General features: G+C 37.1%; 1 protein-coding gene across 1 annotated transcript in view; it reads right to left on the bottom strand.

The window, feature by feature from the left end:
* DEG2 (DEGP protease 2) overlaps window positions 1-17,263 on the bottom strand; it is a 77,179-nt gene that overhangs the window by 20,077 nt on the left and 39,839 nt on the right. The window contains exons 7-8 of the mRNA XM_088976725.1: window positions 15,202-15,309; window positions 1,109-1,186 (exon numbers count right to left, since the gene is read on the bottom strand). Of these exons, the coding sequence (XP_088832851.1) occupies window positions 1,109-1,186; window positions 15,202-15,309 (186 nt within the window). The remainder of the gene's footprint in view (window positions 1-1,108; window positions 1,187-15,201; window positions 15,310-17,263) is intronic.

The raw sequence follows: 17,263 nt of genomic DNA, 5'->3' as shown, positions 1-17,263 counted from the left end.
AGCAGCTTTGGTTCTCTTTTGATACACCTTAAGTTGATCCCCATCACCCAGGTCACAATGGGTGACCATCATATTATGGTTATGCCACCATCATGTTTTCTTCTTGCATGCACTTTTTACTTGATCCCCATCACCCAACTCCCATGTTTTCTTCTTGCTGATGTTCTTCTTGCATGCACTTTTTACCATAATATGCCACCATCATATTATGGTTCTCTTTTGCACTTAAAATCTGATCAATGATTTGGCTATCCTTTACAAATGCCCCTTTTCATCTCCTTAATCTCCCCCCTGTTTTATTTTATCCCTACTTCTTAAATTCTAAGGTATTTGCCCATAACGTAATTTTGCATTTAATCCTTCATTGGTTTCATCAATTAAAACATCATTAGCAAACAACATATTTGTCAAGGCGGGTACCTAGGCGACAAGGCACCGTTGGAGGCTCACCTTGCCCAGTCGCCAAGTAGTTTTGTGCACTATGTTATAAAATACTTTTATATTTTTAATTTTTTGGCATTATAATTATAAAATAGGCATTATTAAACTAGAATACTCATTTTATGTGTTTATGTACTAATTTCTTTTTATTATTTTCCTATTTGTTAGGGATTAATCAACACAAACATTGCTAACTACTGTATTGAACCCATGGTTCAAAGTATCAATACACCTGTGTATCGGTAGAGGTGTATTAGTACTTACAACAATACTCCCCCTATTTTTTTATTTCTTTGGTTTTCAATTTCATTTTTCAATATATATATATATATTGAGATGATTTTGAATCTCACCCCATTCTAAACCCTTTCTTCCTCATCTTTTTCTTCTTTCTCTCCTTTCTTCTTCTTTTTCTGCAATCTTTCTTTTCTTTCTTGTAACTTGGGAAACCAAGGATACAGCGATGGAATGATGTAATGTATAGAAGGGTCAAACAAAGGGTTAGGTTGTGGGCAGAACATAAAACAATGTAGGGGTGTGCTAGGTACTGCCTTCACCAATTGTGTTGTATTTACTTACTATTCTTTCTCACATATTAATAAAATTAATGACAAGTTACCAATAAAAAGACATTATAGAAAATGATAGTAGTTGTAACCAATCAAACCTCTATGCGTGACACCACCCCCTTTGTCACTGATATGGTGTCTCCTCCAAGTGGGTATCCTACAACAGTTACTGAATCCTGCTCGCAATCACAAGAAACACATGCAACATCTTAGATGTATTCATAATATCACTTAAGTATTTACATTATGGAATAGTAACCAAAGGTAGAAAATATATTAAAAAATTAGGTATTACATTTGGTTATGGATTTATAACAGCACCATGTCCTGAAATAGGGATGCAAGTGGATCGGAATCATCGGATCGGATTCAAATCAGGGTATATCCAAATCCAATCCAATAATGTAAATCCTACATCTGATACAAAGATCCGATGGATCTTACAAAGATTGATTTGAATTCGAATTTGCTAAGAATGTCAGATATCTGAATCTGATTTTATTATTAACAGGAAAAAAACAAAGCAGTCTATACAAAGAAAAAAAACACAAGCATGTTTTTCAACATTTTTGTCATATATAGTTTAAACAAAATGGGGATATACATGTCTTTTTACAAAAAAACATAAATAATATAAAAATTAAAATTAAAAAAATACAATATAAATATATTTATAAATAATGTGTACCAGATTCTTTGGATCAGTAGGGGTGATCCAAATTTGATCCAATTATTAAACGGATCCTATTTCTCAATCCAATCCAATCCAAAAATCCAACAGAGGGATATCTGGATCAAGAAATAGGATCAAATTCGAATTAGAATTGGATCATGATCCTGTCTGTATGCACCCCTATCCTGATATTCATATCAGATTTTTTTTTTTTTGAAAAAAGTAAGTATTGAATTAATATCAACTTTATAAACACCCATGTACAAAGAGCTTCTGTACAATCATCCACAGGGCACCAAGAAGAATTTTAGTATTATGAGTAATTGCTTAAAAGATTTTACAAACGAAAATTCTTATTTAGTTTAGGTCAGTGAAAACTGTACAAAAGTTTATCATTTATAGTAGAAATCACTGATTGCAGTTTTAGATAAATTCCTTGTGAAGAGAAAGAAAAAGAAAATGAAGAGTTTCAGCAGTAGAGAAGAAAAGGAGTAGGATGTCAACCAGAATTGAATTAGTTCTGGCTGCCAACCTCTCTTTATATTATATACTCAACATAAAAGAATAAGAGATTACAAGAATGCCCTTAGTAGGGCGGCTACTTAAGTAGCTGAACAGTTACAACTTAAAAACATAAACTAATGGGCTTAAAGCCCAACAACTTCCTAACTTAACAACTTAAAAATATGAAATAAATAATTGGGCCCAATAACTAGAAATCGGCCCAACTCAACACTCCCCTTCAAGTTGGGAGTAAATGTCAAACATTCCCAACTTGTGTAGATCATGCTCCAGCTTGTTTCTTGCAACACCTTTTGTGAGAACATCAGCAAGCTGCAGATCAGAAGAAATGTATGGGAAACAAACTTCCCCAGAAGTCACCCTTTCTCTGATGAAGTGTCTATCCACTTCAATGTGCATTGTCCGGTCATGCTGAGCTGGGTTATGGGCAATGTTAATTGTTGTCTGATTATCACAATACAACATCTTAGGTTCTCCTGCCTTTACACCAATCTCTCCTAACAAGGAATGGATCCAAAAAAGTTCTGAAACTCCATGTGTCATGGCCCTGTATTCTACTTTTGTGCTTGATCTTGCCACCATGTTTGTTTCTTGCTTTTCCACGAGACTAGGTTACCCCCAACAAGGGTGCAGATTCCTGAAGTAAGTCTCCTGTCATCAAGGCACCATGCCCAATCAGCATATGTATAAGCCTCTAGCTTCAACTGTCCATAATCAGCAAATAGTATGCCTCTGCCTGGGTGTCCCTTCAGATAAGCAAGAATCATGTCAACAACCTCCCTATGCTGGACTCGTGGGGCATGCATGTATTGGCTCACCACACTCACTGCATAGGAGATGTCTGGCCTTGTCATACACAAATACAGCAGACGCCCCACAAGTCTGATATCTCCCAATGTCCTTTACCAGCTCACCTTCTGATGCATTAATTTTGTGATTCTGATCAATAGCAGTACTGACTGCCTTTGTTCCAAGCATCCCTGTTTCTTGTAGAAGATCCAGAACATACTTCCTCTGAGAAATAAATATTCCATGTTTTGATCTTGCAACTTCAATGCCCAAGAAGTACCTAATCTCTCCAAGATCCTTAATTTCAAATTCCTTGTGTAGATTCTTCTTCAAACTGTCAATCTCACTTAGGTCATTCCCCGTGACAACAATATCATCCACATAAACAATTAGGACTGACACCAAGGATGCCCTCCGCTTCACAAACAGGGTATGGTCAGATTGAGTCTGAGTGTGGCCAAAAGCAACCAAGGCCTTCCTGAACCTGTCAAACCATGCTATGGGTGACTGCCTTAAACCATAAAGTGACTTCTTAAATCTGCATACCTTTCCCTATTTAGCATCACTATAAAAATCAGTAGGAAGATCCATATACACTTCCTCTTGCAAATCTCCATTTAGGAAAGTATTCTTTACATCAAGTTGAAACAGGGGTCAAGAGTATGTGGTAGCAAGAGAAAGAAGTATCCAAACAGAAGTCATCTTTGCAACAAGTGCAAAGGTCTCTAAGTAATCAATGCCATAGGTCTATGTGTACCCTTTCGCAACAAGTGTGGCCTTATACCTTTCTATACTTCCATCTGCCTTATATTTGAGTGTGTGAACCCATATGCATCCAACAATCTCCTTGCCCTCACGTAGATCCACAATCTCCCATGTTTGATTCTTAATTAAGGCTCCCATCTCTTCCTGCATAGCTGTCTTCCACTTAGGTTTGGAGAGAGCCTCACTGACACCCTTGGGTATAGATACAAAGTCAAGAGAGGAAACGAAAGCACGGTAGGAAGGAGAAAGTCCACTGTAGGATAAATACTGTGAAATACAATGAGCAGTACACTTTCTCTTCCCTTTTCTGAGAGCAATAAGAAGGTCCTGGTTATCTGTAATGGGATTAGTAGAATCAATGGGAACTGAAATAGTAGAGGGATCAAGAGGAATACCTGAATCCGTGTCAGTTGAATCTGGAGTATCCAAGGAACCGATAGGAAGTGATGTGAGTTTTGCTGCAATTGAATTAACCTCCCAGTGGAGTCTCTGTCATGAGTAACGCTGAGAAGCAGGACGCAAGGGAGGTGCTGAGGTAGGTGACATAGGAGTATCAGATGCAGTAGTGGACACAGGAACTGAAACCGGAAGAGGGATGACTACTCACTCACTTCCCCAAAACACTCCTCCTAAGAAGGATTCTTCAAGGATAGACTACTCACTCACTTCCCCAAAACACTCCTCCTAAGAAGGATTCTTCGAGAAGAAGGATGTGGACTCAAAAAAGGTGACATCCATAGTAACATACCGACTCCTAGAGATTGGATCATAGCAGCAGTACCCTTTCTAATTTTCTGCATATCCAAAGAAGGCACACTTCTTTGCCTTTGGGTCAAGCTTCGAACGATGAGGACCAAGAATATGTGCAAAGCAAACACATCCAAACACTCTGAGAGGAACATGGAACATCTCCCCCTCAGGAAAAAGGAGACTGAATGGGGTGCTAAATCCAAGTATACGGGAGGGCACCCTGTTAATCAAAAAGACTGTTGTGAGAACTGCATCACCCCGAAAACAAACTGGAACTGCAGATGTGACCATCATGCTCCTTGCAATCTCAACAATGTGCCTGTTCTTCCTCTCTGCAACACTATTCTGTTGTGGACTGTAGGAACAACTGCTCTGATGGACAACACCATATTGTAACAGATACGAAGCAAGATGTTTTTCAAAATATTCTCTAGCATTGCCTGATCTGAACACCTTTATTCGTATCCCAAACTGTGTTAGCACCATCTGATGAAATTGCCTTACCAAGGATGGTACCTCATCTCGGGATCTCATTAAGTAAATCCAAGAATGTCGAGAAAAATCATCCACAAATAAGAGAAAATATCGATAACCACCCATAGAAGGAACATGATAAGGTCCCCACACATCAAAATGAATAACATCAAAAGGAGATGAACATCTTTTATTACTAGCTTTAAAGGAATGTCTACAATGTTTTCCAAGTTGACAACCTTCACACTCCAGACTTGACAAATTAACAGACTCAAAAAGCTTTGGAAACAAGAAACTCAAAGAAGAAAAAGACAAATAACCTAAACGATTATGCCAAAGCATAATCTGACTCACAGACCCTGACTCACTATCCCTGCTGACAAGATGACCCTGATGAGGAAGCACATCCAGGAGGTAGATTCCATTCACTTCACGACCACTCCCAGTCATCCTCTTTGAATCCAAATCCTGCAAAATACAATGACCAGGAGAAAAAATTACTGAACAGTTCAAGTTCTTAGTCAAACTACTAATAGGTTAGTACTCAATCTGGGAACATGAAGAACAAAAGGAAGGGAAATGGAATCACTAATCTTAACAGACCCCTTCCCAGCAATGGGAACATGAGATCCATCAGTTGTGGAGACTATCTCTGCCAAAACATAGCTAGTAAGAGGAAAAGATAGTGAAACTATGGTCATGTACACTGAGGCTCCAGAATCTATAATCCAAGGAGGTCTCTTATTACCTGTAGTGCTAACATAATTTGTAGTGGCATGTGAACTACCTATGTGAGCATAGTAGAATGTGCTCCACCAAAACCACCTGTACTTGGTTGTCCACCTGTTACTGAATTAGAACTGATTGTATCCCACTGATTCAGAAACTGCCCATATCTCTCAAGTTCGGCCCTCACTGCAGCAGTTGCAACAGACTCTAGAGGAGCTGTAGTGGGAGGGGCTGGTATGTCACCAGTGACTTCCATGTGAGCATTTCCCTTCTTTTTTTGAGTCTATTCGGCACCAGATGAGGATGAAGCTTCCAGCAAGTATCTCTTGTGTGTTTAGGCTTCTTATAGTAGTCACAAATCAAATCCTTTTTATCTTCCTTCTTGATTTCACTGCTACCCCAGTCTCCACTTTGTTTAGGTCTCACAGTGCTAACCATGGTTGATTGATCAAAACCAGAATTTTTCATCATCACATTTCTCCTACTCTCTTCCCCTGACACAAAGGCATATGCTGGGAGAGAGTAACATTGTCCCTGGAAAGAATATGATGTCTTGCAATATCATACTCGGGATTAAGGCTAGCAAGAAATTCAAAAACCCTATACTTCTCTAGGAGCTTCTGGTAGGCAGCTACATCCTTAGTGGTTTCCCAAACAACTGTCTCTAGATGGTCAATCTCCTGCCACAGGGTTTTTAGGGCTGAAAAATAAACAACAATAGGTCTATCTCCCTACCTTGTAGCAATAATCTGATTTCTCAACTAATAAGTCCTAGCAACATTCTCCCTCTGTGAATAGGTTTCAGCAACCCCATCCCATATTTCCTTAGTTGTATTTGCCCACAAAAAATTTTTACTTATATGGGGCAGCATCGAATTACACAGCCAAGTAATCACCATATATTTTTCCTATACCCACCGGGAGCTCTTAGTTTCGGGTTTTACTTTTTCACTAGTGATATACCCTAACTTCCCACGAGCGCCAATGGTCATCTTTGCAGACTGTGATCATTAAAAGTAATTTGAACCATCCAACTTAATTGTAGTAATGGTTCCAGCCCCAAAAAGGTCTCTGGTACCTCCTTCTACTGGTCTCATTTCACTCCCAAGCTTGTTTTCAACTCCATTACCCTCCATAATTATCAAAAAGGGGGTAGAAGGTTACTATAATATGCAAGAATATCAAATAAATCACTTTTGATACCAACAACACCCTTTTGGTGCCCTAGATGGTCCTCCCACAAAAGATTCCTTTTTTGCGATACGAGAGAAAGGCTGTCGTTCTCTCCAGAAACCTCCAAAACAGGCAGGACTTGAACCGCCCCCCTCAAAAAACTCAATGAACCCTAAAAAATTAGGACACCACTTCCTAGGTCAAAATTGAAGAGTCCAACAGAAACAAGACTCTCCCCCTTTCTCCAGTTTTTTCTGATTTTGATGGGAAACCCTAAACCAGTTACAGGGCAAAATAGATCCACCAAAAAAATCCAAAAACTGGGCTTACCTGAGATCTTCGATCAGCCTCTTAAATCACCATGCAGTCGGCCGATCTAGGGATGCATGATAGAACAGTTCAAGAAACCTTTGGGCTGCTCTGGTACCAAGTAGAAATCACTGTTGCAGTTTTAAATAAATTCCTTGTGAAGGGAAAGAAGAAGATGATGAAGAGTTTCAGTAGTAGAGAAGAAAAGAGTAGAAGAAAAGGAGTAGGATGTCAACCAGAATTGAATTAGTTTTGGCCGCCAACCCCTCTTTGTATTATATACTCAACTCAAAAGAATAAGAGACTACAAGAATGCCCTTAGTAGGGCGGCTACTTAAGTAGCTGAACAGTTACAACTTAAAAACATAAACTAATGGGCCTAAAGCCCAACAACTTCCTAACTTAACAACTTAAAAATAAGAAATAAATAACTGGGCCCAATAACTAGAAATCGGCCCTAAAGAAGAGACAGAAAGATATGAAGAATGGGATATCTCATTATGCTTCTGTACATCGAAATTTATAGCTCTCTCTAGGAAACAAACTAGGTAACAAATCTCCCTAATTAAAGGATACAAACTAGGTAACAAATCTCCCTAATTAAAGGATACAAACTAGGTAACATATCTCCCTAATTAAAGGGAAGATAAAGCTGATTCCTAAAAAATTTGTACAGCTCACAAATCTCTCAGCTACTTAAAATAGCACAAAATCAAATATAATACATAATTACAGAAATCTTCCAACACTCCCCCTCAAGCTGGCATGAATATATCACTCATGGCAAGCTTGCTAACTAAGTTCTCATACTGTGCCCTAGGAAGCCCTTTGGTGAGAATGTCTGCTACTTGGCTCGTGGTGGGTATGTAGGACATGCATATCACACCACTATCTATCTTCTCCTTGATGAAATGTTTATCCACTTCTACATGCTTTTGTTCTATCATGTAGAACTGGATTATGAGCTATGGAAATAGCTGCCTTGTTATCACAATAGACTTTAATAGGTGTTGCTGTAGGAACCTTCAATTCTTCTAGGAGCCTTTTGATCCATAACACTTCACAAAAGCCATGTGCAACAGAGCGGAATTCTTCCTCTGCACTACTCCTTGCTACAACACTCTGTTTTTTGCTTCTCCAGGTGACCAAATTCCCTCCTACCAAAGTGTAGTAACCTGAAGTAGATATTTTACCATTTATATCACCTGCCCAATCTGCACCTGTGTAGGCTTCGACTTGGAGATGACCCCTATTTTTGAACAAGAGTCCTTTCCCCGGAGTTCCTTTCAGATATCTCAAAATCCTGAACACAGCTTCAAAGTGAGTAGGTCCAGGTGAATGCATAAACTGACTTACTACACTTACTGCAAAGGCTATGTCAAGTCTTGTGTGCGACAAATAGATTAGTCTTCCAACTAATCTTTGATAACGTTCTCGATCAACCACCTCATTTACTGTTACTGCTTTTAACTTCATATTTGAGTCCATTGGAGTTTCTGCGGCTTTACAACCTGTCATCCCTGTCTCCTTAAGCAAATCAAGAATGTATTTGCGTTGGTTGATAAAGATTCCCTCCTTGGACCTTGCAAGCTCCATTCCGAGAAAATATTTAAGTTTTCCCAGGTCTTTAATGTCAAATTCAGCCTCAAGCTTATTCTTCAACTTGTTGATTTCAAATAAATCATCCCCAGTCATGATAATATCGTCTACATACACTATCAAAATAGCTATTTTACCTTCGGTGGAGTGCTTGAAAAATAAAGTATGATCAGCTTGACTTTGTGAGAAGCCGTGCCACCTTATTGCATTCCCAAATCGTTCAAACCAAGCTCTTGGTGATTGCTTTAGCCATATAGGGATTTTTTTAACCTGCAAACTTTGCCTCTTCCAAGACTTTCTTCAAAACCTGGTGGTAGGTCCATATATACTTCTTCCTTTAGGTCTCCATTCAAGAATGCATTCTTGACATCGAACTGACGAAGTGGCCAGTTAAAATTAACTGCAAGGGAAAGAAGTATTTTGATAGAGTTAATTTTAGCAACAGGAGCAAAAGTCTCTTGGTAGTCTATACCATGAGTTTGGGTAAATCCTTTTGCTACGAGTCTTGCTTTGTATCTCTCCACACTTCCATCAGCCTTGCACTTTACTGTAAACACCCATTTGCATCCAACTGTCTTCTTGTCATGGGGTAGATCAGTAATACTCCATGTATTACTCTTTCTAAGAGCATTCATCTCTTCCATCACAGCTAACCTCCATTTCGGATCATCTAATGCTTCCTGAACAGTTCTTGGCACATACAGATTAGAAATCCTAAACACAAATGCTTTATGAGTATGTGATAATTTCTCATATGACAAGTATTTTGCAATAGGATGTTTTGTGCAAGTTCGGGTACCTTTTCTTAATGCAATTGGAATGTCAAGATCTGAAGAAGACAGATTAGGCAAATCATTAGATAAAGACGGAATAGGGGTAGAAGAAGGATTACTCTGAGTTGTAGGATCTTCACTCGGAAAATTGGATTGGACTTCTGCTGTAGGAACAACTGGAACAGTAGTACTTTTGTGAAACTTCTTCCTGGTATAAAACTGAAGCTCAGGATGAGGATTGTGATCCATTTGAAGTACTTCTCCCCCTGTCTCTGATAATATAGTATCTGGCAAAATTGGATTAAGAGTACCATCACTAGGTTCCATTCTTTCAACAATTGTTTCCGAACCTTGCTTATTAGAATTAATCAAAGGTATAAATTCTTCTAGAATAGGTAAAGTTTCCCAAAAATTATCTTCCTTATGTTCTCCCCCTGAAGAGAATTTTTTTGAAAGAAAGGTTGGTCCTCAACAAAGTGTACATCCATACTCTCAAAAAATTTCTTTGTAACTAGATTAAAGCATTTGTACCTTTTTTATTAGATGCATAACCAAGAAGCACACATTTTTCAGCTTTTGGATCCAGTTTTGGTCGAAAAACATTTAGTATATACACATAACAGACAACCAAACACTTTTAAAGGAAGATCCGTAGTTATTCGAGATGTGGGAAAACAATTTTTTAGATTCTGTAAAGGAGTTTCATATTTTAAAACTCGAGACGGCATTCTATTTATCAGATAACATGCAGTTAGGAGAGCATTTCCCCAGAGATATTTAGGTACATTCATAGAAAACATGATGGCTCTAGCTACCTCAAGAAGGTGCCTATTTTTTCTTTCAGCAATTCCATTCTGTTGTGGTGTGTCACGACAAGTTGATTGATGGATAATACCTTTTTCGGTTAGAAATGCTCCTAAGTATTTGTTAAAGTATTCAGTCCCATTATCTGATCTTAGAATACCAATTTTGGTTTGAAATTGATTTTCAATCATTAGGAAAAATTCTTTAAATCTTTGTTCAACCTCTAATTTCCTTTCCAACAAGTAAACCCAACATACCCTTGTATGGTCATCAATAAAAGTCACAAACCATTTTTTTCCATAAAGTGTGTTAACCTTAGATGGGCCCCAAACATCACAATGTGACAAATAAATTGGTTTTGAAGCAGAATAAGGTTTTATTGGAAATAAAGCACGATGATCTTTAGCCAAATGACAAGACTCACAATGAAGTTTTGACCAATCAACTCCTTTAAACACTTTAGGAAATAAATATTTGAGATATGGAAAACTAGGATGTCCTAATCTTCTATGCCATAATATAACTTGATCACAGACAGGGATTGAACTCGTACTACTTAAACCATGAACTTTTTTATTACCAGTAGAGTTCATTTATCTCTCTAGCAGTTCCAATCGTCTTCTCCGAGTTCTAGTCCTGAAAAACACAAGTGGAAGGAAGAAAAAGAATGGAGCAGTTAGTATCTTTCGACAATCTGCTGACAGAAAGAAGATTGCAGGCAAGTTTTGGAACATGTAAAACAGATTTCAGAGTAATTTTTTCTGAAATTTTAATGTTTCCTTTGCCTGCAATAGATGAAAGACTACCATCAACTATTCTCACTTTTTCAAAACCAGAACAAGGATAATAGGAACTAAATAGGTTAGAGCAACTTGTCATATGATCGGAGGCCCCTGAATCTATGATCCAAGGGCCAGATTTTCCTAGCATTGAGAATGCCAAAGAATTGCTACCTGTTTGTGCCATAGACCCGACAGGAGTATTAGGTGACGAATACGATTTTAGAAGTTTAAGTAGATGATCTATTTGCTCTTTGCTGAATGGGGATGATTCAGCCTCGTTTGTTGTAGGTATATTCTGTCCACCAGGTTTGTTCACACTCCATTTGGGTGGTCTCCCGTGCAGTTTGTACCAATTCTCTCGGGTATGGCGAGGTTTCCCACAGTAGTCACAGCGTAGGTTATTCTTGTCTCCAACCCGCTGATTTTGGGCTGACTTTCGACTGACTTGGGCCTTGGAAATAATCAGGGCTAACTCTTCCACAGGTCCGGTTGTACCTACAGCCTTCTTTCCAAGCATCACTTGTCTCCGGCTTTCTTCTCTACGTATTTCTGCAAATACTTCACCAATTGGGGGCAGAGGGTTTCTTCCAATAATTCGGCCACGAACCTCATCGAATTCAACGTTTAAACCTGCAAGAAACTTGAAGACTTGGCCAACATTCACCATCTTCTTGTGATAATTGCAGTCATCGGGTGACTTCCACTCGTAATTGTTGAATAAGTCCAGGTCCTGCCAAATTCTCTTAAGAGAATTAAAATACTTAGTCACAGAGTTCTCACCTTGGCGAATATCTCCGAGTTGTAGAGATAATTCGTACACTTGGGATTGATTCTCCAAATCAGAGTACATCTGTGAGACATTGTCCCATAATTCCTTGGCTGTAGAATAGCAAAGATAATTTGCACCTATCTCTTCAATCATGGAGTTAACCAACCAAGTCATCACCATGGAATTTTCAGCATCCCAAACAGCATAGGCTGGATCCTTCACATCAGGCTTCTTCATGTCTCCTGTGATATAGCCAATTTTCCCTCTCCCTCTGAGATACATGTGAACAGATTGTGACCACCGGAGAAAGTTGACACCATTTAGTCGGATTGTAGTGATCTGAATAGAGTGATTTTCAGGCAGATTCCGGACAATCTGGGGCTCAGGCTGAGAAGGCTGAGAACTGGACGTGACTTCAGACAATTTTAGGGACAGAAATGCAGAAACAAACCCTAGGTCTTTTCTGCTCTGATACCATAAAGAAGAGACAGAAAGATATGAAGAATGGGATATCTCATTATGCTTCTGTACATCGAAATTTATAGCTCTCTCTAGGAAACAAACTAGGTAACAAATCTCCCTAATTAAATGATACAAACTAGGTAACAAATCTCCCTAATTAAAGGATACAAACTAGGTAACATATCTCCCTAATTAAAGGGAAGATAAAGCTGATTCCTAAAAAATTTGTACAGCTCACAAATCTCTCAACTACTTAAAATAGCACAAAATCAAATATAATACATAATTACAGAAATCTTCCAACAGGCCCAACTCAACATTTATCAAAAAAAAAAAAAACTGTACAAAAGTTTATCATCCACAGGGCATCAACAATAACTGTTATTTAGTTTTGGTCTAACATTCCAAGGCACCAAGCCACCAACCACAATAATATACGCTACTTTTAATTTCTGAACAGTTCCAAAATTTGTTCATGAACTGTTTACAAATGAAAACATTTTACAGCAGCACTTTAAAGCCCTGTATTGAGACTTGTAAGGTGCAATAAGTATGCATGGTGTTAATAGTTCCTTAATAACTGATTATGCCACAGTCACATTAGTGACTAAAAAAAACAATAAAATAAGAACATTAGAACCAGAATTTCTTGGAAATTCACAGTACACAGCAATTTAATGGCTTTCATGTATAGAATAATTTTTCAAAATTGTGCAAGTTTCTTATTGTATTGGTTTTTTACAAGTTCTTATGAACTGAGACATACATTGATATCAACTATATCTTCCAAAGAATTTTGATTCTCCAATTTCTACCTATTCCTTCATGGAATGGTTGTATTGATCTGTAGCCTGCGTAGATGACACATGAAATGAAACTGTTGCTTTTTTATAATCATATTATTGCATTTTAGTTTTCCATAAACTTCAGCCCAAAAATGAATTAATTTTCAAGAAATTTTGAAATTATAATGATTAAAAAAGAAAATCTTAAGTGACTTCATTCTAACATTTTATAAATAACAATGAATTCATTTTAGATGGTGAGCTGTGAAATGTAAAGGGAAACCACAATGAGATCAATTCATCTTACTTTGTGTTCAAACCTGTCAGTGCAGTTCGAACTAGAGAAGATGAACAGATTTGGTGGTGTGCCACATAATTCAACCACACCAAGAAAATGATATTTATATTAAAGAAAAATAAAAGGACAATTCTTTCCCTAAAATACAAGAATGTGCACATTGAGCAAGTAAAATTACAACTTTAACCCTCACTCTCCCTGTCCCAACAATGGTAAGCAATATCACAGAGGTTCGGCAAAGTTTCCACGAAATCTCCCCATTTTGCTCAGTGGCAATACAAAATTTTCCAAGAATCTTTTTTTCCTAATATTTTCAATATTTTGTCGATATGTTGGCAATGTTTCAGATTTGATTGATGAGTCATACATTTAAGCTGTGTTTTAAGACTCAAACCGGACACAAAACCAGAATGCTTACTAGATCACAGGTCAAACAGTGACCGTTAGTTACATAAAAACCATATATAATAGATTTTGTAAATTAAAATAGACATGAAAGTGGCGGCTAGACGGTAAAAGTGTTGGTTTTTTATATAAATGACCAGGGTTCAAATCTTTCAACTTGTATTTTTTCAAGGTATACACGCATTTAATTATGTATTAAAAGAGGCAACAATAAGCACAGAAAACAAGTTGGATTGATGGTTTAATGCTAACAAATGTAATTAAGAGAACTTAGATTCAAACATTCCTACCACTATTTTAAAATTTTAACACTTTAGTGACCCAGGTGGGTCGTGAAAACCAGCTAGGTTGTTGAAACCTAGTCAGTTTTCAATGGTCCTACTAGGTCTTGACCAGTTCTACCAGTTTTTCAGAAAAACGAAAACCGGGAGTTTGACAGACCACTTAGGCTCGGCTAGGGCAGGTAAGATTGATAACTGAAAGCTTGAAATTCAAGGTAAGCAAAGAAGAGGTCGAGGGCAAAGGGCATAGAAAAAGCAAGGACAACAAACGAAGAGACCAACCAAATGCAATAAAGTATGGTGCTCAACCAGAACCCATTCTGGTTCCTGGGTTGACTGGTCCGACTATCCCATCTGGTCCAAGTCTTAAAACACTACATTTAAGGTTTAAAATTTTAGAATATTATTAGAAACTTCTAATACTTCATTGAATTCATCATAATTGACATACTATTTTGATATGACTCACTAAGTCACTATAATTCAAAAGAAAAAGAAAAAGAAAGAGACATGCAACTATAAAAAAGAAAAATGTTAAAATGGAAAGAAAATGACACATAATGTAGAGAGGACAGATAAAAGACTGACAAGGGGGAGATAGGAAGATATCTAGTTAAGTCTCTTATCTTCTTTTGTTTGATCTATACAGTGCTTTTCTTTTGTTTTGAGCCTTCAAATGCAAATGTACAGTGCTTTTCTTTTGTTTGTACTTTTTCTAATGATTCCTTTAAGGTTTATTAACTAATTCCATGTTTTTAGAAAGTTTCACTGATTTTTTAGATTTCCCAAATATCTTAGCAGAATTAATGAAACACCTCTGAAATATCTCCATCTATGCATGGTGAAACATTATGTCAAAATTGTAAACCATGGTTCAAGCAGGCTTTTAATTATAAAAGTGAAATAATATATGCAAATGACTGTGTTTGCATTTCCAGAAGTTGGTGTTTCAAATGCTGTGAGGACATATCAAAATAGCTGTGTCATATTACCTGGTGTCTAGTGTAAGTGTGCAACTATTACTTCTTTCAAAAGGATAAGATCAAAACCTGAAGAAGTGGTAAGCGCCCAAAACGAAGTGGTTCAGATCCTCTCCAGAATTCCTCACTCTCAACAGTAAGCAAAGCAATGTCACATTCAATACCTCTAGCTAAAACCTGTAAATCATATCACAGAAGAAATAATTAAGGAAATCCACAATATTCAATAAGAATTAAAAATATCATGGTTGAACCACGTTAGCAATCGCTCAAGTGCATTAACACCTGCAAGTTCATATCTGCAAGCTGTTTTGCCACAAATATAGGGAAATTCTTGTGGTTCAACAAACAATTGTATAAATCAATCAGCCATGACAATCTCCTTCCCCCCAACAAAACATATTGCTCAATATGCAAGAATGATAGAATAAGGAGATTATCAAGGATCGAACATGAAATTAAATCCAATTATTAGATGGAAATATGGCAAGCAAACAAACAGGAAATAGCTTCTTTCTCAATTACAAAACACTATTGAACAAAAGATGGGGAAAGAATTTTTTCATAAGATTGATACAAGGATAAGTACCAATCAAGAAAAGAAGGGGAAAGAAGCAAGTTCTACTAAAATATGGCAAATATACAGCCAATAAATGCATTTATTAAGTCCTATAAATAGATCCGATTTTAATGATAAGTTCTACAGAACCTCTTCAGAAAGTCCATCACTGGAGAACTGCCATAATTATGAAGTTTTCCCTCACTGGAACAAGAGGGATAAAGACACGTCCTCACGCAAGAGAGAAGGCCAATTGAACATGGCAGAAGCTTCTAATTATTTGGTCCAAGATTGATGCCACCAGAGGAGGTTCTAACTATATTTGAGGGATACTCTATGGCACTAAGGCCCTTAAGCTATCCCTGAACCTGAATCACCATCTGTAAATCTCCCTCTACCTTGACTTTGTAACACTAATGCCCAACAAAGTACATCAATTGCAAGACTTCAGGAGGAGCAACTCAGCTTGAACAGAATCACAGTAGACAATGTCATTGGTATAAACCCAAAAAATCCCATGGCTCTTGAATACGCCTCTAACCCCTGAAGGCCCTAGAATACCCAACAAGCAATAGAGGGTATACAAAAACATAAGAACAGTGTATCTGGACGCAGAAGAGAAAGATAGGTAGAACATCTTCTCTCTATATCCTCCATGCCGAAATTCTGAACTCTTCCCTCGTGCAAACCCAATGGCCCAACCCCACCCCACCCCCGAAAAAAAAATCACCATATTCCACTAAGGTTCCAGATGTCTGTTCCACTCCATTGAAGATTTTGGAATTTGTATCTTCCCAGACTGACCATAGAATAGCAGCTCTAGACATCTCACTTAATTTTCCTCCTAGATGTTTGAGGTGAAAATACTATATCTTACCACTTGGCTCCTGCATTATTAACACATGACTAGAGCATTCAGTCAACTCCATGTTATATTCCTACAATCGGCTCACAACCCCTTCCTTTTTTAGCAAAACATAAGTTTTCTTTTTCCTCTTTTTATTAGGTCATTTCTTAGATCTTAACCCAAAGTTTAAAATGTCGATGTCGATGGAAATGTCGCTTACCAAAATATAGGACATATGTTGGAAATGTCGGAAATGTCGAGGGGAAATATTGTAAAAATTAGAGACATTGTGGAAATATTATGAAATATGTGGAAATATGCAAAGATATTTTGTAAAATGATAAAAGAAGCATTAATACATATTTCTAGACTATTATCTTATTCCCAACCATTATATAAAGCTAAGAAACAAAGATCAATAAAAAATTAGTAAATGGCGACTTACTGATTTATTATGCATTTTGATGTTTTTACAAGGTTATCTGATATTTTCTTTTTCTATTTTTAATTCTGATTTATTATAAATGCTAATATAATTATTTCACACTAGTAAATAGAAATACATTTACTCTGATTTTTTTAAATATTAAAGTTATAATACATTATGTTTTATTATAAATTTAATAAACTGATTCTCCTTTTTGTAGTATTAAGATTATGATAAATTCTGATCTCTTATAAAACTTAATGAATTTATTATGATTTTTAATACTAAATTTATAATA

This window comes from Nelumbo lutea, chromosome 3, assembly GCF_056320005.1.
Source record: "Nelumbo lutea isolate HS-2025 chromosome 3, American lotus-T2T, whole genome shotgun sequence".
Lineage (NCBI taxonomy): Eukaryota > Viridiplantae > Streptophyta > Magnoliopsida > Proteales > Nelumbonaceae > Nelumbo > Nelumbo lutea.
Note: the sequence above shows the minus strand (reverse complement) of the source record. Positions and strands in the feature narration are given on the sequence as shown.